Source organism: Osmerus mordax, chromosome 19 (genome assembly GCF_038355195.1).
Source record: "Osmerus mordax isolate fOsmMor3 chromosome 19, fOsmMor3.pri, whole genome shotgun sequence".
Classification (NCBI taxonomy): Eukaryota; Metazoa; Chordata; class Actinopteri; order Osmeriformes; family Osmeridae; genus Osmerus; species Osmerus mordax.
Window position 1 is genome coordinate 7497214 of NC_090068.1, and position 21062 is coordinate 7518275.

General features: G+C 47.5%; 1 protein-coding gene across 5 annotated transcripts in view; it reads left to right on the forward strand.

The window, feature by feature from the left end:
- Nucleotides 1–21062, forward strand: part of LOC136963267 (vacuole membrane protein 1-like) — a 44936-nt gene that overhangs the window by 9148 nt on the left and 14726 nt on the right. For all 5 annotated transcript variants that reach the window (XM_067257333.1, XM_067257336.1, XM_067257335.1 and 2 more), the window contains 5 exons: nucleotides 6474–6668; nucleotides 8942–9073; nucleotides 16408–16488; nucleotides 16661–16777; nucleotides 19069–19130. In XM_067257333.1, the coding sequence (XP_067113434.1) occupies nucleotides 6474–6668; nucleotides 8942–9073; nucleotides 16408–16488; nucleotides 16661–16777; nucleotides 19069–19130 (587 nt within the window). The remainder of the gene's footprint in view (nucleotides 1–6473; nucleotides 6669–8941; nucleotides 9074–16407; nucleotides 16489–16660; nucleotides 16778–19068; nucleotides 19131–21062) is intronic.

A 21062-nucleotide genomic window follows, 5' to 3' on the forward strand; every position in this document is an offset into this window, starting at 1 on the left:
ACTCACCCATGCATTGGGCACAGCTCTCCCAGTGGGGGGGTGGAGGCGTCGGGCTAGAGGAGCGCTTCCCCTCTGCCAGGCCTCGTGAGTGGACTGGGGGACGGACGGAGGGAGGGGGACGGGGACCCGCTGAGGCGTGGTTCCCCTCCCCCTTGAAACTGTGACACAACAGCCCCCCCTTCCTGGAGGGTTGGGGCGGAGCGACCGTCGGTGGATGCGGCGGTGGTGATGGTGATGAGGATCATGAGGAAGAGCTTCTTGGACGCTATCACAGTTTTGCATTCAGCGGAGGTTTGCCATTTCCCCCGTCCCCGAGTCATGTGTTCTCACCATTTGTCTTTCAGCGTCATCTCCGTTGGAGATGTCACTGCTGTTGTCCATAAATCACGCCCGAGTGGCATGTTGGATGGGGGTGTCCGCAGGGGACACTGCAGATGCTTGGGATGGGATCTCGTTTGAGTCACTAATCCATTAAACTACATTCAGTAAGTGGGTTGGGGTGTTTTGAAAATTGCAGTGCTCAACAGTAAATCAACAAAGCCACAAGGGATTAAATAGGTATTAGACTCTGAGTCGTAACACATTTTTTGTTTGGGTGAAAGCGACCAGCCCTCCCATTCAGTTATCACTAGGGCCTTCTCGACGATATTTGTCCCCCTGCATCTCCCGGGCCTGCTAGTCCCACAGATAAAAAGTAGTTTAGAGGCATTATAAAAAAAAGACTTTCGTGTTTGTAGCTTGTCTAGGGAGTGTGATTTACCACCACTTGTCCTCCAGAAATAAGCATGTGGATCGGCTAAATAAAGGAGACGGTCACTCAATTTCTATATCCAGCGTCTTTCAGGCTCGCCAAATTACACGTTGTCCTGAGGGCTGTGTAGTGTATACAGATTTTCCCCAGCAAAGCCCCTGAAATTAAGTTTCACTGTCGGTAATTATGACCGGCGCTGCCTTAATTATCGGCAACTGACGCAGTGCGTGGCCAGGCCGACCTGGAGGTCTCCGTTTCCCCCCTCAGGAATCACCGCCAGGGTTATTGTCTCCACGACCATCTCCTTCAGACTCATTTCAGACACCCACACGCTGCCACGGAAATCCATACAAGCGCCGTCCACATAAACAGGGCCGTATGACGTGCTGCCACACACTCGGTTCGTCTGGGACACGCACAAACCTTGTGTTTATCCACTGCTGTTCTCCAACGCCCATTCTGTATGTGTCTGTGCGCGCGCGCGTGTGTGCGTGTTTGTGTCTGTGGACACATGCACACGTGTGTGTGTGTGTAACAGGAGTCTACCGGGGTAGATCTGTCATAGTATCTGTGGGCCAGCGCCCACCTCTCACCTACCTATTGTGTGGGCTGGACAGGGGAGCGAGGTGACCACTAACCAACGCTCCCAGCACAGCAGGACACGCCCGAGGACAAAGGAGCCCCCGTCACACAGAGCCGGGTCATTGTCTGGCGGCCCTGTGACACTAAGCCGTGAGTCACCGGCTTGTCTTTCTACCTGCCGCCACTCTGAAACCACATCAGAGCGTCAGGGCAGGGAGGAGATGATGGACGGGAACGGGGCTCGTTGTGGCAGCGGCAAAAGTCCCTGACAGGTGTGTCTGTCTGTGTGTGTTTCATGTGCTAATTATGGGAAGGGTGGTGGAGGAATCATGTAGGCGGCCTGCCATTCGACAGCGTCGTAACGACCTGCTTTGTTCCCCCAGCTGACAGTGACTCAAATTTGAATCCTTTTATTCCCCAAACGGCAGCAGTGGCCCCCCTTGCAATGGATCCTTTGATTCGAATGGAGGTAAAACTCGATTAGAGGCGTTCTACTTCCGGCTGTGCGAGCACACTGGCCGGCGTTTGATCCTGCAGGGCTGAGAGGAGGTTTGAGTTACCTCCATGCGACGCATTCTGCGTGGGGGGGCATGGAGTCGACCTGCAGGGCTGAGAGGAGGTTTGAGTTACCTCCATGCGACGCATTCTGCGTGGGGGGGCATGGAGTCGACCTGCAGGGCTGAGAGGAGGTTTGAGTTACCTCCATGCGACGCATGCTGCGTGGGGGGGCATGGAGTCGACACGGCTAATGCAAACCACAGCTGGGCATGGGTTTCGACACAAAGGCTAATTCTGCCGGGGCACAATTGCCTACATTCATGCGCTCGGGCCTCCCCCCCGTTTTGTTTGCGCGTGTGTTCGTTTGTTCATTCATGCGTTCATTCATCTCTCCATTCAACTCTTCCGCCTTTTCGCGCATTCCACCTCAGGTCGGAGACATGGGTCGGGGCAAGCGGTGTCGTGACTCACGTCCTCGAAGCGCAGTCAAAGCCAAATGCCAGGGAGATGTGTAGGGACGAGATTAGCGGTTGCTCGTTGCTAGCTGCTGAATCATAGGTCCTCAACCTCCCACACTAGCTATCTGAGGTATGTGTCTGAGGAGCAGGCCCCAAGCTCTCCCCCCCCCCCCCCACTGTCACCACGAGTGAATGTCCCACCACACTGGTCTCCCTGGTGTTCTCTCTCCACCCTGTGGCTGGTGTGCCCCCCCACCCCCCCTCCCCCCACTCCTAGGGCATAGGAGTTGCCGGGAGATAAAGGTGTCAGCCACACAGTGGCATCCACCCCTAAACGTTTAGCCGAGCTTGTGGAATCCGCCGGAAGCTTCTCGATGGTCTTGAGCAGGACTGTGTGTGCCTGCTCACCAGGATGTAACGGCGCAACTACAGATGGTTTCCATGTTTATTAGTCGTCGATATGGATTTCGCTTTATCTCTCGGGCCACTCCCCGTGTGTGCGTGTGTGTTGTTGGCGGGGTGTGTGTGTGTGTGGCTGCTGGTACCATTACAGTCCAGGGGGAGTTGAGGGGGCTCAGATGAGGTCATGAGTCCTGCCCACATGAATAAATCACATCAGCCCCTCCCCCCCGCCCTCCCCAGTCCCCTCACCACAGGATGTCAACCACCCCATGGAAGCCGTGTGTGTGTGTGCAGTTGTGTGTGTGTGTGTGCCACAGACACTCCCTCCCTCCCCTGTCTCCTCCCCGGGACAAGCTCCCCCCCGCCCCTTGCCCGACCATGTCATAAACAGCTACAGCAGTGATTATGTTCAAGGCACCACGAATGGACCGTGCACCACTGGCCCCTGACCAGAGACCCAGATGACCGGACTATACCGCTGCTGTGGTCATCATTGGGCTACGGTCAGATTACAGGCGACCGTTGGGGTTTGTGCCCAGGGTTAGGGGTTGGGTACCCCTGCCTTTAACACCATAGCACTCAAGCCCAGGCCAATACGACAGTATCGAGTACTGGCCAAGCTATGTACTGTAGAGTTTGTATTTCTCAGTGTGCAGTGGGCATCGAAGTGGTTGCTTGTTTTGACTCCTTGGGCAGTACCCCAGAGTACTTTTTCTTCAGAGCTCAGGAGGTCTGCTGACACGTCTATGGGACATGTTTAGATGCCAGGTCTGGAAGTGGCAAGTGAATGACAAGGAAGTGAATCCGATAACTTTGCACGTGGCACAAGACAAAGGAACTGTGTTTTTGTTCTTGTCTCTTAATATTTAGACGAATGACGGTCGATAGGTGTGTAGTTGTCTGCCGAACAGTATGGGAAGGATAGGTCTTGTTCCGGTGTTGTGACTAACAGACTTTCAGAATCGCCTTGTGTGAGTTTGACCAATCTCAGTTCCACGGTGGCACAGTATCGAAAGTCAAGTGTCAAGTTTCGTTTGTCTGTGTGCACTGTTGGTGGGGTTGCATTGTTTTCATTATGTGCTGTAATCAATGAAGAGGAATATTTAACTCCTCCTGGTCTCAATACCGGTGTTCACACACACACACACACACTCTCCGCAGAGGATCCTGGTCCTTGTGGCGGTCTCCACGGGACACCACAAGAATGTGAGCTATGCTGCTTTCAGCAGGGAGCCTGCGGGGGATGCTGGGGTGGCGAGCTCATGCAGAAAAGCCCGGTTCCACGGGAGAACCGGGCTGTTTCAGCGGCTCCTCTGACGCTGGCGTCCTCTCCCGCATACGGGTTTCCAGTCAGGAGTAGGAGGAAGGAGAAATGGTTCCTGACTTTAGTTTGAACACAAGACAGTCCCTGCCCCCAAACCAGTCGTTACCTTATCTTATCATGGACGTTTACCCAGATCTAATGGGCTTTTCACGCGTGTGCAGTGCACACATCTGCTTGCTCGTATGTTCTTCAGAGAAGTGAGCTGTGTGGCTGGTTGTTTGCAATCTCATGGATGGATTTACGGTAAGGTGCCTAAGGAGTGAGTGTGTGTGTGTGTGTGTGTGTGTGTGGCAGGGAGGGGGAATCTACCTCCTTTTACATCTCTACCAGTCCGATGGGTTTTGTATGGCCACTGTGCCTCTTGCTCTCTTGGCTGTGTGTGTGTGTGTGTGTGTGTGTTCTGTCAAGTGTGCTGTGACACCTGAGAGAGGTAGAGAGGCTGACCGTTCAGGGTTGGGCTCCAGATTAACTGAGTCACCCAACAACATGAGAGGACTTATTGTAAGTTGAGAAACAGTGACACAGCATGGCACTCCTGTTTAGTGTGCGTCCATTTAGTGTGTGTGTGTGTGATGGAGAAAGGACACAGATTCGTGCACGCAGGATCTTCTTGTCCTCTTGCAGCCTGTGTGTGTATGTGTGTGTGTGTGTGTTTAGTAAACATATCTGATACTGTTGGGAGGCATCAGTGTGAGTCAGAGAAATCAAACCTGGCTGAGTCACCCACAAACACATTTACTCAAGAACGCACACACACACACACACACACACACACACACACACACACACACTCTAATGGACACTTTGTTGTAGTAGTTCATCTGTGTGTGTTAGAGGACAGCTTGTTCTCAGCCTTAGCTGGTCGCCACTACAGTGCTTGAGAAGAGGAAATGAATAGTATGTTATAGACAGGGTCAGATCAGGGACTTTCCTGTGGTGTTATTTGATCGCACATTTCTCGCTGTCTCTTGCAGAGAGAACACCAGTAACAAGGAACTGGCTGACGTTAAATATTGATTACCAGAAACGCAGTAGGTGGAAGTTCTCTAGAAAAATGATAAGCCATTCCACAGATTACACAGAATTCTTCTCTCAGTTCTCATAACATCTGTCTGCGGTGAGTGACCTGTGAGGGAGAGCACCTTTCTGTAAAGTGTGGTTGTATATGTACAGCTCACTGACGACCTAGCTACCTGACTGCCTGACTGCCTGCTTGCCTGAATGACTAGCTGCCTGACTGGCTGGCTGGCTGTACAGGCTGTTGCTTCACTGCTATGCCCCATCCTGTCTTCTCTGTCCTGGTTCCTAGCGGAAGTCTCGGCCCCACCCCAGATTGCGAGATACGCCAGCCGTAATATTGCGTAATGACAAACTGCCCTGTGACTGTTGGTAGTAGAGTATGCGTCACTGGGTGGCACCACTCCTACACACATTGACATGTACAAACATACACACACACACTGACCCAGATTCTAGGCCTGCCCTTGTTTGTAAACGTTGGGCCTAACCTTTCAGAGCAACAGGGAGCGTACAAAGCCGTGTGCGTGCGTGCGTGTGTGTGCGCGGGGGGGGGGGGGTTCTCCATGGAACTCCATGTCAGGACACGCTGTCTGTTAGCAGGACATACAGAAGTGAACATTCACCGCGCGTCGGAGAGGAGCTGCTCTCCCCTCCCTTCCCTGTATTCTCCGCCTCAGGAGTCATTACCAAACTAAACAAACAACACGCGAGGACGTAAACAGGACGAGCCCATATCTGTGTTTTTCTTTTTCTTTCTTCTTCTTCTTCTTCCTTCAAAGGCGTGCTCGCACACCTGCCTCTGTCCTTACATAAACACAGACGAGAAACGCCAGCATCACATTCGCTGAACTAGGAGCAGTTTAAGAACTGCACACTCAATGTGTGTGTGTGCGCGTGTGTGTGTCGGGTTGCTGCCACGTCAGATGCAGAGCCGCACCCTCACTATGACTGGCACCTTTGGGTCCCAGGAGAAGAGCTGCCCCCCCCCCCCCCCCCTTCTTCGAAACACAGGTGCACCTGTGTGTGTGTGTGTGTAACGGTTCTTTTCCCCAGCTTTCATTTCCGTCTTTGATGTGGGGTACCTTTCGACCCACCTTTCAGCCCCGGGGGCCCCAGTGCCCCTCGTCCTCCGTGGCTCCTCCCTGGGTCTCTGCACAGTGTGGAGGTTGTGTGGCGGTTGTCTGCCGCCTCTCTGGGGACTGTCGCTCGCATCTCAGCGACAGAATGTCAGACGAGAGATGGGGGTAAATGGGGTTATCTAGCGCCGTAAAAAAGCATTTTTCCTGGTATTTGATATTGTTGCCCGGGATCTCCCTGAACAAAGTGTGACTCAAAGCTGCCCACAGGTGCACCGTTGCCACTCCTATTCTCTCTTAATTCACCCCCCCCGTGTCTCTCTCTGTCTCTCTCTGTCTCTCTCTCTGTCTCTCTCTCTCAGGGTCCTCACATTGCATCAGTGACCCTGGCGGCGTACGAGTGCGGCTCCGTCGACTTCCCCGAGCCGCCCTACCCCGAGCAGATCATCTGCCCCCTGGAGGCCGGGGCTCAGGAAGAGGCCGGGGCGGGGGCTGTGCAGGGCGGCATCACCCTCTGGACCATCCTGTCCAAGGTCCGCCTGGAGGCCTGCATGTGGGTGAGTGGGCTCTCTACAATTTTTTGATTGTTTAGTTCCTCGAATTAGTTAGACTATTGTACTTTTTAACTTTAATTTAAGATCCGTATATGTTTGCGTATTGTTTGCACCTTCCTCATAAGTCCTCATTCTGAAAACAGCCTCCAGTGTGGTTATCTTGGCTGCATTGGAAGCCCTTGTATTTTACCATGAACTACCCGGAAACAACATCCGTGGTTTTGACACCTCAACCAGGGCTTGTGGTTCGGTGTGAACTGAACCGACATCAGATACTCGCAAACATTGAGCCCTGCCACTGCGCAGCTCCAGCTAATCTAGCTAGCCCGTGCCACAGGCTAAGGGTAACCCTGTACCAACTGATCTGGTTGCCTAGCAGTGACTCAGCGATGGCACGGAGCTGCCGTGAAACCCTGTCATTCATGTACGTCAAGTCTGGCCGCATTACACAAAGCTGGTACCACATCGGCTTCTCTCTGATGCCGGTTTCGGTGTTCTCTCTTTCCCAAGCATTTTACCGGCAGCGTGGGGCCCTTATCTATTTCCATTGGCACGTGTGTGCTGGAGACAAACGGTTTGCGCCATACCGAGAAAAGCTTCTGAAAAAAACCCACGTGTAGGACCTGTGAATGTCTCTTATCTTCCTCTCAGAGGCAGAAGTGAGAAGTGGGGGTTTTTCTCTCCCTTGTTCTAGTCACGGGAACTGGCATCGACCACGGCTCCCCGCGAGAGTGTTCTAGAACAGCGAAGCTCTCCGCCGACTGCCCTTTACCCGGCCACAATCACTTGCAGAGAAAGGAGACCTTGTGACTTCCTTATTGTTTTGTGTCACAATAGCTACTGAAGTCCACACACTAAAACACCCACACGCTAACCCCACATCTCACACACTCGCACACATTCGCACAAGCACTTCACACTTTTGATCCTCTATCTGTTCTTCCTCTGTGGGTAGGCTGGACAGGAAGTGTGTGTAGAGGCTGATTGGTGGTCGCCATGGCACCAGTCATTCAGATGGAGATCAAGATGTAACCCCACACTCAACACACCCTTCATTCAAGCTACCTGTGTAGGTGTGGGAGTACATGTGTGCGCAATTGCGTTCGGGTTTGCGTGTGTGTGTTTGGATCGGCACATGGCTCCTTACCAATCTTGTGGCGAGGGTGTGTGTGGTATTTAGGGATCATCGTTTCAGCTCTGCCACAATAGGAGTCGTTTCCTCTGGACTCTGTACTCCAGCGGCCACCAGGGAGACTCCGCTTTCAGTCGAGCAGGTTCCCGCCGTGTTTGGCTGGCAGGCCGTGCCCACACCAGTGCCGAGGGGCGGAGCTTTGTGTGTGCCAGGGATGTGTGCCACCCGATCCCCCCCGCCCTCTGGAGGCCGGCACAGCCCGAGGTGCTTGTCAGCTCCACAGTTGTTGACACCTGCTGCGCCCACGGCTTCAAAGCCCTTGAAATGCCCACCCCGCCCCCACCCCTGTTTGGCAACAACAGGCCCCTGTGTGCTGAGAGAGAGACGCACATCTCTCCTCTCTCTGTGAGTCTCTGTCTGTGTCTCTCTCTCTCTCTCTCTCTGCCACCCTGCCCACCACTGCAGGCTCTAAGTGGTCCACTTCAAACAACATGGTGCAGGTGGCAGGGTCTGGCTGCCTATACCCCCCCCCCCCACACACACACACACACACACACACACACATACACACACAGAGCCAGTGAATGAAGCAGCTGCTGGGGAGATTAGGGCACGTTATAAGAAAACTGGCTGGTTTCATCAAAGACTGCTGTGTTGACATGGAACAGGATGTCCAGCTTAAGAACCTCACCCTTCTCCCCCTTTCTGCTCTCCCTTCCCTCCTCCTCCTCTCTCCCCCTTCCTACCAGTCTCCCTGTGCCTGCGAACATTACCATAATGAGCTGTGAGCAATTCCAAATCACTACATTTCTCTGCGGGTTTAGAGTTGGGCTAATTAGGTCTGTCACTCGCCCTCCTCATGTTTTCAGGGGTATGAACTCTGTGAACTGGCAGAACACACAGGATTTCTCCCAGTCCAATCTCTTTAGTTTTCCTGCCGCTAAACTCGGATCACACGGTGCTAAAACGAAAGAAATCTCCTTTGGAGGTCGGATATTGATATAGTTGCCTTGTAATCACGTTCTGAATTGGGCCTGGAGGGGAGTGGATTGTAAACATACAGTATGCAAACATTGCTGTATTTTGAACCCTTGGTGTGTGTGTGTGTGTGTGTGTGTGTGTGTGCGTGTGTGTGTGCGTGCAGGGTGCAGGTACAGCCATAGGAGAGCTGCCTCCCTACTTCATGGCGCGGGCTGCGAGGCTGTCTGGTGCTGAGCCTGACGATGAGGACTACGAGGAGTTTGAGGAGATGCTGGTGCAGGCAGAGACCGCGCAGGTGACACACACTCCCACCCCCTCACACACACACACACCTCTTTCTCTCACACACAATTTCATTTCATTCTCACAGTCCTCTACATTATTGAAATTATCGAAATCCCCCCCCCCACCTACTTTCTGCTTGTCCTCCACCACAATTATCTTTGAACCCTCCCCCTCCCCCAGTTTCATGTCAGCAGTCGTGTGGTGTTTCAGTTCTCACCCATTCCTTCTATCAGTCATAGTAGACACACGTTTGTCTGACCTTGGGGAATAACAGTCATCACAGTGATAGCGGGTGTCATAGATGGGCGTGTGCACTAACCTAACCTGAATTCTCACAGTCCAAACTCCAGCCTGGATGCTACTAGAGGATTCTGTTGCTTACACAGGGCTATGACTAAGTGGCTAGTAATGCCCTCAAGGGCAAAGGAATTGTCTCTACATTGACTTAACCTCAGCGAACAGCGTTTTTATTTCAATAATCCTCACAAATATTTAAACAATGTGGAACTGCTCTGTGTAAACGTGTATCTGCCAGACACTCAAGAGTATGAATGAAGGAATGACAAACATGTCAGTTGTTTTGTCCTTCCCTCATCTTAACATGTTTTTGTTAACAGAATTTTAATCCCCTCGGAATGAATTGTCACTCATCACCACAATAGTGGTTCAGAAATGTATACACTTACTCCCAAAATTTAGGGAGGAGGAAAACTAGTGTTAATATTTTAGAGAAGTTTTAAGGTAATCGCTACATTTCACATGACCCCTTTGTTGAGTTTGTGAAATCTCTCTTCAACCTTGGTAGCCTGAGAAAACATTGCTAAGACTTTCGGCCTGGCCTGGTCTAGTCAGTCGATCTTCATGTACCCTTTAACAGGCTGTCATTGCCATTTGAGGAAAGCAAGATATCGACTCGTGTCTGAAGGTAAGGAGACACACAGCTGGTTGGACTGAAAGAAAATCAACCTCGCTAGGAAAGGACATGGTGGTGTTGGGAGCGAGGGGGAAGAGTGCCCTGGTATGGAGGATGGTAGTCGGAAGGGATACCTACTGTATGCTTCATTGCTAACGCTATGGGCATCTGTGGAAGCTGGCACATCCTGGAGCTCTGACATCACCAGACAGAGCGATACAGTCCTTCACTCCTCCCAAACAAAGCAGGAGAGGAAGAGCTCGCGTGAGAGAGACCAATTCCTGCTGTGGAGAAGAGAGCTATTTATCAGCGTATTGTCCTTCATCTAAATACTTTTCCTGTTCCATTTTTTTTTTCTTTTCTTTTTTCTCCCCCCCATCCATAGCTTTGTTGTCTCAGGGAAGGAGCTGCGCTTGTTTGTGTCTCGCATCCTCAGGAGGAAGGGGAGTTTTAGTGACACTGCGGTGACGCCCACTGCCTCAGTTAGCATCAGTGCACAGCCTCTCTCTTTGGCGTTCTGTTGCTCTCTCCTTTCTCTCTCTCTCTCTCTCCGTCTTTTCTCTTTCTTTCGCTCTCTCTTTCTCGGTCACAGACTTTCTTTTTTCTGAGGACATCCCTCCGCTCTTCATACGTTCTCTCTCTCTGTCCCTCTTTCTCTTTGGTTTCTCTCTCTCTCTCTCTCTCTCTCTCTCTCTCTCTCTCTCTCTCTCTCTCTCTCTGTCTCTCTCTCTCTCTCTCTCTCTCTCTAACTGTGTCTTTGTCTCTCTCTCTAACTCTCTCTCTGTGTGTGTATCTCTCTCTCCCCCCCCTCCTCTGATATGTCTGGTCTGGCTGCCGTGTGTGTGTGTGTTTGAACAGCATCTGGTGGCAGGTTGCTCACACCACTGTGGAGCAGTCGGAAGCCTTCTTTTTCCTCCCCACTCGTTTTCATCATCAGATGGACCTGTGAATGTTCAAGCAGGGATCATACTGTCTCCAGAAGAGACCCGCGTCGCCTTTCTCATTTTGACCGATCGCTTGTCGTTGGCTGGTCGCGCCGTACGTTTCCGAGAGAAGATATTGCCCGTGATTTTCGACACGGGTCTTTTTAGGATGTTTTTTCATGCGTGGCTGTGTTGCTTTTCATTTTGACCTCAAATCACAGGTTTTGGAAGGATTTGGGGCGTGGTGGGTGGGGGTGTGGGTAGGGGGGAGGGGGTGGTAGAGCAATTAAGTGGAGACAAGCTGAAGAAATTGGGAGATTGGGTCTGTTGAGTTTCTGCCTAGCGGACAGAATAAAGCTCCATATCGATGTAAGACGGGGGGGCATCTCTGGGCAGCCGGAGCTGCTGACGCTGTTGTCACTCTGAGGTCATCGAGGCGTCCGACTGCCAGCAGCTTGACTTAAACCCAGTGGTATTTCTCTCGACCTGCACGTGCCAGCTTCCTGCCGCAGGCACACGTGAGGGAGGCCAGGCAACATCCTCTCATTCGCCACGACTATTCGGGATTGATGAAGTCATGAGTGCCGAACGCAGGTCCAGACGCTGAGGTCATGAATGCCGGCCGTGTTTGTTTTATTGTCACGGAGTCGTAGTCAACATTTTGTGGCGGTCTCAAAATGCATCTGTCCATCTACTTGTTGGGTGGGGGGGGGGGGGGGGGGGGGGGAGTTTCCATGTGTGTTTTTTTTTTCCCCTCTTCAACACATGTGCCCACTGGACAATAAAATGTAACATGATTATTGAGTCATTCCCTGACGGATGTGTTTTTTTTCCATCCGGTGTGGGAAGGGTTAACAGGCTGTGAATTCTTGATTGCCAACTCCCAGGATCGTATCTCCTGTAACCCGAATAAGAGCCATCTGTACTGGGCGTGTGCCTGCCTCCCACTGGCCTACTGCACTCAAAGGCTCTCTGTGCTGTGGTTTGCCCAGCCCCGTCACGTGACTTCTCTGAAAGTGCCCCCTCCCTCCTCCTCCCCCTTTATTTCCAGTAAACTGTTTGAAAGGAGGGGGTGAGTCAGAGTAGAACCAGCTTCCCTTTAACCACAGCTTGTTAAAGAATTTGTCAACGTGGACTTGGGGGCGCTTTTTTTTTGTCTTGTCTCCAGAGATATAACATTTCTGGAGGGGGCTATGGCTCCGGTTACGTCAGTAGCCTTAATTACTGGACTTCCTGTGCCAGTGTGTGATAGACGGGAGAAGGCTTGCGAAGAGTTAACGTGATGAACTTTAGTCGTTTCCCTGTCAGGCTCTCGCCGCTCTCGAGATGTGTGTTCTCCTCTGTGTCAAAGACTTTCATTCAGAAAAAAAATAGAAAAAAAAAGTATGAAGGAGAGAAAAAAAAAACGTGCGTGGGTGTTGACTTATATAGGCTACGCATAGATTTTTCCTCCTCTGACACTTAACTTTTCCACATGCGGATTGCTTTGTCGTCTGCCTGTGTTTTGTCTGTAGATGAACTCCTTACCCCGTCATGTCTCTTGAAAGTCGACCAAAAAATCAAAAATGATTTATACACATTCTTGTATTTTACAGTATATCACAAAGCACATGCTACTACTTGCACTGTTTATCCTATATCTGTACAATGACGCATATAGTACTGTATGTATACACCATACATTTATATCAAGGCTTGTTATCATAAACATGGGGTGCCTGTTTGTTTATAAAAAACATTTTTCCCAGTTCCACAGTTTGAAACGGGGTTGCTATATCATTATGCTGGCAGGGAAACAGTGAGCTATTTTCCTTTCTCCCCCTCCCGACTATTTGCGTCAATCTTCATCATCTCTATGGCAACGACAACTGTTGGTATTCAAACTATTATTTCAAACATACAGATTATTGCTCCTCTTTGTGTAAAAACTAAATATAGAAACTGTTCAGTGATTTGTCACTGTTGGTTTGAACTTATAGTGAAGTTTAAGTACCCACAAAGCCTTTAAATCCCTCTTCAAAAAATGCCTCACTATGAGAGCAGGCAATCTGAAAACGATGTAAAGCTTTTAACATGTAAAAGGTGTTTCATCCACTAGTGACTTCACACATCGAAGGCAGCTTGATGTGGGAGACGCAGAGCCGAGAGTGCTGACTAATGCTGTTGAGGGAACCGTAAGCTGAAGCCATGCTCCCATGGTTTTAATGACGCTGCGCCCTCGACTAGATCTCCCAGATTTAATTGCTGGTAAGCCCAGCCCTGGGGGACAGCGGTGGTGATGGGGGCGGCTGGCAGGCCTGGCGAAGAGCCCGGGCAGCATGGTGATTTTCCATCAGACATCAACAATGGTTAAGACGGTGCAGTGTCTGGAGGAGAATTGAACGCTGGTCGTGGGAGACACTGTCGTGGCCCAGAACGCACATTTATGGAACTAAAAGGAGGGTGGGGATTGGGCAGGGGAGGGGAGGGGGGAGGGCACCGCTTCAGTAAATCGTGAAGTCGCGAGTCTGCGCATACATGTTCACGCCCCTCCCTCGGGGGTGGGGGGGGGGGGAGGGGGGGGGGGGGATCTGCAGTTAATTTGCCAGTGAGGTTGTCATCTCCACTCCCCTCGCTTGTTTAACTGAGGGAGCGGAAGTGGACGTAAACATGGCAAAATGTAAATCATCTGATCCATTATCACAGATTTGGTCAGCACTGTTTGTTTCCATAGCAGTGATTGGTTATACATGGATCCTTTAGCTCTCCTGCGGTTGTCAGGTGTTTTGTGGTCAAGAGAAGGTCCAAAGTTGTTCGGCCATAAACCATGCGCATTCCTTACCCCAGACGACCAACTATGTTCCCAGATTTAGAAAAATAAATAAATAAAAAAGACGAAATAAAAAAAACGAGATGAAGAGTCTGGAACAGAAGGGTGGAATACAAGAGGAAGGCAGAGAGTTTTCAGGACTGGATGTCATTGGTGGGAGACATTCAAAATTTGAGCCAATCAGAGTCCACTCACCCCCCTTTTCTCCTTTACCTCCCATGTCTCTCAAATTTCCTGTGGGCTGGATCCAAACTCTTGAAAGAATGCCATCATTTCTCTGCTGGTTTTGTTGACCATATTAGGCACGATCAAGTCGTACCCCATCCGAATGCTGCTCCTTTAATTTAACAGCATGGATCTGAAATGTCTTAATCACTCGATGTTTCCTCTGTTATTGTTTGGCATTTTAGTACATGCAGGGGAACATGTATTCTCTGTGTGAAATACAAAAACATCTCTCTCTTAAGAACTATAATAGTTGTCATAACTAACAAGCATTTTCTAATTAGATAATTACAGCAAAAACAAACATAAACCACATAGTTTTACTGTAATTACCGGGCCAAATAATGGATCAGTCAGATGTGAATGTTAACATTGTGCACCGCTTCAGATGGTTGCCTTTTCAGTAAGGAAAGCTCATAGATTTAGGGAAATTAAGGTATATTAAGATTACAATCTTTCCTTTTCTAGACAGAACATATTGTTCCAGTTGTCCTGTTTGTTATCTAATCATGCATACAGTACCTCCTGTTCCTGTGCTTTCCTGTAAGCAATACCAGAAACTTTCAGATTTATTAGGCCAACATCTGAATTAAGACATGTTTTGAAGTCTGAGTAAAGGTAGAATTTGCTATAAAATACCCTGAGAAGATTATACACAACTTTACAGTGAATAGAGAAGGTTAATTTGGTACATTCCAGATGAATATAATGAAATCATATTAGACGAGCATTGTTAAATCGTAATCTTATTACAAGTACTATGGTTTAAATGTGTTCTTCCTCAAATCGTCTAATTTATGAAGGATCTAATTCAAATTAAATACATTTCCAGCTCTTAATAAACAGCTTCAGCTTCAAAATCAGTTTGAGATCAGCTCAAATGTGTTTCAGAAGTCATGAAGCTCAGATTTGTACATTTTGATAGATACACAACCTTTGGACTACTTCACCTGCATGTTATATTTAATTGTCCAAAGTTTAATTTCACCAGAATAATCCTTTTCACTCCCATACTGTTCCCAGAAATATCTTAAGCAGTTTAACTCTTCCCGGCAAAGGTACTAAATATAGGGGAAAATCCTTGTCATTGCTCTTAAAGGAATCCTTTGTCAGGCTTTCAGGAGAGATGAGAGACAAAAGCTGCAGTATAACTCAGTTTGTGAGTCATTGAACGACCAGGAGGAGTCATGTTCTTATACTATGTTCCCAATGAGGATGGTTTGAAACTGTCAATCGAGGTAGGTTACAGGAACAATGCACAGTAAATATCTTACCAAGAGGTCTGATGATGAATTTGCAAGGTGATCTTAATCTTAATCTATGCACAGCATTTTTGCTGGTCTTGTAAAGATGTCTGTAAAACGAAAACAATGACAGATTTACCAAAACAATTACAATCTTATGAACATTTACTTCAGACTGCTATGAGAGTGAGATGAAAATGTGTCCTTTTGGATGAAACTTTAGATTGTTTTAGCCACATCAGCCTCCCTGGATCAATTTATCTTTTTTTATAATTAAGCATACTCAGATCCTGACTTTAAGCCTTAACTTTTTTGAAAATATGCATTACCTCGTCGATTGAATAAAATCCTAAGCACTCCCTGTTAGACAGACCACTGACTTTAGGATTCTGTTTTATGAACTCCCCTAACATGAGCGACACGTTCAACCTTGGTAGATGTTTTGTCCTGAATGCCTGTTTTTTAGGTGTTATGGTTCAATTTGAAAACTCCAGTCTTAATCAGTCATTTATTATTGGATTAGAAGTATATTGTCAATGCATTTGATATTATACATTAAAGATATTTTGTGTAGAGAGGCACACTTTGCGGCAGTAGATATGCATGAACCTTTATCTCACTGAGACAAAATTTTATTTAAAATGAAGGCTAATACTTTGTTATTCGTTTATTTAGTATATATATGTATTTTTGCATATAAAATGGAAGGATTTATTTACAGATTATATTTGGTGGACAGTACATGATTATTTCAGAGTTGAATTTTACTCTCTCAGTTTTGAAAAACAAAATCTATTAAATGGTTAATTTCTTCATTGTATTTTCCTTTTGCCTGTGTTAATATCACCTCGTATATAATGTTGCACCTAAATAGACAAAAATAATTCTGAAAGCCTTATGAATTATAGATCATTTTGGAACTACTCCTGGAAATCTTCAGGAATATCTTGAACTGTTTTCATTGCCTTCATATGAATGAAAAATAATTTTGCCTGATTCATTATCAGTATTTCTTTTTGTAGAGTACAAATTAGAAGCCCTCTTGTAATAAAACAAATTTGGTAATAAATTACAGCGGATAAAATGTTAGAGTTACAAACATATAAATGCACAATGTTTGTTCATTGAACATGTTTATTGAAAATGTATACTCTAAGTCTTATTTTATGTACACTGATGTTTTTACTCCAATTTCTATGATGCTGAATATTTGTGTATGCTTACTTTCAGGACTTTGCCACCAAAGCAAAACTAACCGTGCAGACAGTGATCCAGCAGGTTGGCTTCTTAGGAATTCTAGCATGCGCCTCTGTAAGTGCACCCATCAAACTCAATTAGTAAAAAGATTTGTATTTGTTTGGTTAGGCAATCGGTGATTACATGTGGGATTCATAACCTGATGAAATTCACCATTTCAATTATCTGAGGTGATGATTATGAAAGCATGTTTTCAGTGAAATAATTGAGTCTTTATTTTCCTTAGATTCCAAACCCTCTATTTGACCTGGCAGGAATAACATGTGGCCATTTTCTGGTCCCCTTTTGGACTTTCTTTGGTGCAACACTGATTGGGAAGGCAATCATCAAAATGCACATTCAGGTAAGGAAGAAGGAATGTTTTTAAGCAAACCAGGCAGTACTAAGGAAAGTCATTTTGGTTACTGTAGATTAAGCATTTTTTTCTATCTGTTAGATCAGTGTCCAATTGAATATAGATTTGATATACAAATGACTAGAATCATCATCAATAGATGGCTAATGTAACAATTAGTTTACTATTAAGGTAATGTTAGTGGTTGCTGAAAAATTATGCGGTGCATCATCAATACTGTACAGATTTGAGTAGGAGGCCATTTTGTGCAATGAAAGCAGGGAGGGTCGTCCATTTTGTGAGAGCAGCTGCAGCAGACACTTCAGTAGAGGACTTGCAAATAACTTGAAAGGCTTTGAAGACTGTTGAAGACTGACCAATGATTATTCAAGGTCCTTAATCCCTTGATACATTTTGTGACCATATTAACACCACTCGTGTGCCAAAAGTAACCAAAGATTGTAAAAGTTTTTCTCGATCAAACAGTTGCAAAAACTGGAACTATGAGTTTACAACGGCATGCATTTGGGTGCTTCATTATCTAGAGAATTAGGATGGGTTTAAGTTGTAGCGATGTGTAGATAAACATGTATTATTAGATGATGTCCGTAGGCGGCAGTAGCACAGGGGCAGATGAGGTCTGCTGTCCCTGGGGTCTGGTGGCAGTGTCAGGATACTAGGTGTGTCTCACGACTCATACAGTAGCACACCACCGTGGGTGGAAACTGAAGCCGGTTCACTAACAGGGCCTCTCTCTATCTCTGCTCCGCTAGTTTTGCTGCTGTGTGTTAAGTCTGGAAAGAATGCCGAGAATTTGGTTGGTAGTATTACAACTTCTTTGTGCTCTGTTTTTTTTGCAATGTTAAGCCTTCACTGTTTGAGCCACATACAAGCGTACTGTTCTTACTGTAGTAGCTTAAGATTGAAGGAACTGAGACAAAACCCAGAGAGAATGAACAGGTGAATATGTCCCTTGTGGCCCAGCCAGGGAACAATGCACGCAGGGGATTTTGAGATGGGTTGTGTGTGGGTGGAACCATGTTTGCAGCCTTGATGGTTCAAAGAGCTGCGTGGTGCTGGGTTTGTACCTGCAGAAAGGTGTGTTCCCTCTGGTCCCAGAGGGATGTTCACAACACAACACGCACCCCTCTCCTTTCTGACAGCTTTGGAAACGTGGACCGTCTAAACCAATGTCCAAAAAGCCTGCTGTTAAGTTACATACCTGTTACATACATTTTCCTAAATTATGTGTCATTGTAGATCTTATCAAAAGTTTCCAAAAAATCATTGAAATGGAGGAAGTACAAATTATTTAGCCCGGTTCAGATCATTGATTACAGATTTCTAAATGTCATTCCTGTAAACACAGTAAAAGCTAAGAGGAAACACTGTTTAGCAGAACAAGTTTTGTCGGTCAGCTATAGCAACATTAGTCACAAACAGTTAACAGTAGGGCCTAAAAAAAAAGGGCAGAAGCAGCGTAGGTTACGAAAAACAATGTGTCGCAACAGTAAAACATGAACAGCACTCACCCAGGTTATCCTAGCCTGTGTCACACAGTGGGATCTTTAAACTTCCCTCTGAAGTATGTAAACACCCCCGTGCCCCAAAGAGAACAAAACAGAAATGCACTCACCAGCCAACCTGTCTCGTGAGCAGCCATCTTGGCCTCCCAGTGTTTCCTGGTTGCTGCACAGCAAGGGGCTGAGCGGTAAACAGCCGTAATGAGCGTCCTAATGGGAGACGTGGGGCTGATTTGACCCGTAGCTGCTGCAACCCTCCACCCCCACTACCCCCCCCCCCCCCCCCCCCCCCCCCCATCTCCTGTGTGTCCAGTCTGGGCCGGTGAGCAAGCCTGAAACCCACTGGACGGGAGCCCCATCCAGGCCCTACTTGATGGTTAAGAACACAGTGACGCATCTCTTTAAACCCCGCTACGGCCCTCCGTTCAAGGCCTCCTCTGCTCCTCACACACACCCTCCACCCTTCAACAGTTTTTTCATTTAATCACCCGTCATCCCACACCCACAGACCCCAAAGACATTCTGTGTAATTTCCTGACCTGTCTGTGTGATGGTGATGTGTCATAGAGTACAGGCTCTTTGGTCCTGGCCAACATGACAAAGGGCCACTTCACTGCCTCTCTGATGGGACCGCCTGACAGACACCAAGTGTGGCTTTGGTTAGGGGGGTGGGATATTAATGACCAAGCAATGAATGCACTGCCCCATGCTGTACCCCCCACGACCACACAGTCCTCTCTAACTGTCTCTCTCTCTCTCTGTCTGTCTTTCTCACAGAAACTGTTTGTGATCATAACCTTCAGCAAGCACATAGTGGAGCAGATGGTGGCGCTCATCGGGTGAGTAAGCCTGCTACTGAGTAATATTGAACCTCTGTACAAATGGAAATGTGCTTGTGTGTGTGTTGTGTGTATTACACTTGGTGGAGGAGGGCTGGTGGAGGAGGGCAATGATAGGGGCTGTCGGTTGAGAATGCTTCGATTGTGCCATTGAGGTCACCCGTGGACCTGCTGGGGAACCCCGCTCCTATTCATTTGAGGACTGAAAAAGGTCACTGACCTAAAAGTGTCTCCAAAGGAAACGTGGCGATATATAGACGTGCAGTGGCTGTGTCGAGTCGCAGCGTATTTTTCAGAGCACATTTTGAAAGGGCGCCTTTTTTTATGCTTCCCTGGAAATCCTTCTCAGTTGCATCCCTTCCTCGGTCTGGGTGTTGGCTGATAAGAGTGATATATCACGTGGGCGGGTGGGTATGAGCAGAGGCATGCACGGAAGCTTCCAGGTGAAGATGAACTCAAGGCTGCCTGTTTCATCTGTCTCTGGCTTTTTTTTTTTATATGACCACATGCAGATTGGCTACTGGCTAGTTTTAGCTTTATTTAGCAATCATTTAGAACAAAGGCAACAGGAGATGAATGATATCGTGCCTTATAAGTCATCCATTCATGATACCGTCCATTTGTCAGTGTCACCCACTCTTATCCACTCTGTATCTTTCCTCATCTCCTGCCACACGCGCGAGCACACACACACACACACAGTCACACACACACTCACACACACACACACATCCCTCTGGGCTATGCTACAGGGCAGGATGTTGGGTTGATCTTGTTGAGATGCCAGGAGGCAGCTGGTGACTTCCCCTACACACCTGCAGATGGGAATGTCCCTTTCTGCGCACACACACACTTACTCACTCACGCATACACACACACACACACACACACATGCATACACACACACATACCCATATGCACATGTACACATACCCACATGTGTGTGTATAAACACACACACACACACTTTCTTAAATCAGATGGTGAGATTTCATCAAGTCACATCCTTGGCATAAGAGGTTTTTTTTTGTCATTGTTTCAAAAAGACACACTCAAGGATTTTTGGTTTTACAACAAAGTGGTTTTACTTCTTTTTTTTGGGGGGGGGGCGCTATAAATGTTATTTTATAACCAAATAATTGTCATGTGCATTCTATTACATTGTTAAATTATGTATTACAGTAACAAAAAGGGTATTATAAAGTTGTTACAAATGCATCATTAGATAAGTAAGAAGTAACAGGTCGGTCGATACAATGTTACTACAGTACATTTTTAAAAGATATTGCTACAAAGAACAGACAGCATTGTATTGCTGAACACTTGCCTGCGTCTGAGTGTGTGCTGGTGCAGGTGTATGTGGTGTGCTGTGTTGTACTTTAGAAGCAGCGTCCTCCTGCTTGTTGTTCATTGATCTGAGGTGACAGATATGGGGTGAATGACAGGTTTCACTCTGACTCTGCAGCTCCATGTCTGGTTTCCCCATTTTACTACCTTTCAACCGTCGACATCCTTCCTGTCTATCACACATCTACCTTGACAGTTACGCACGCACACACTTTTGTGGTGACACATTGTGTCATCTATAGATAGGGTCATGTTCACTGTTAACCCTTTAGATCCTGGCACATATCGTTATTAACCCCTCGCTCAACAGTACTTCTAGTACAATCATCAACGACTTAACCCATGTCACCTTTTGTTCTTTGCCATTTTTGGGGGGTCTTTATTACATGACATTTACATGACATTACATGTATTCATTTAGCAGACTTCCAACCTTCCATCCAAAGCGACTTCCAAGAGAGAGCTTTACAAAAGTGCATAGGTCACTGATCATAACAACGAGATAGCTCCAAAACATTGCAGGTAGCCAAAACATGAAGCATACATTGCGAAAAACCAAATAAGTGCCAAAGGGAAGAACCATAA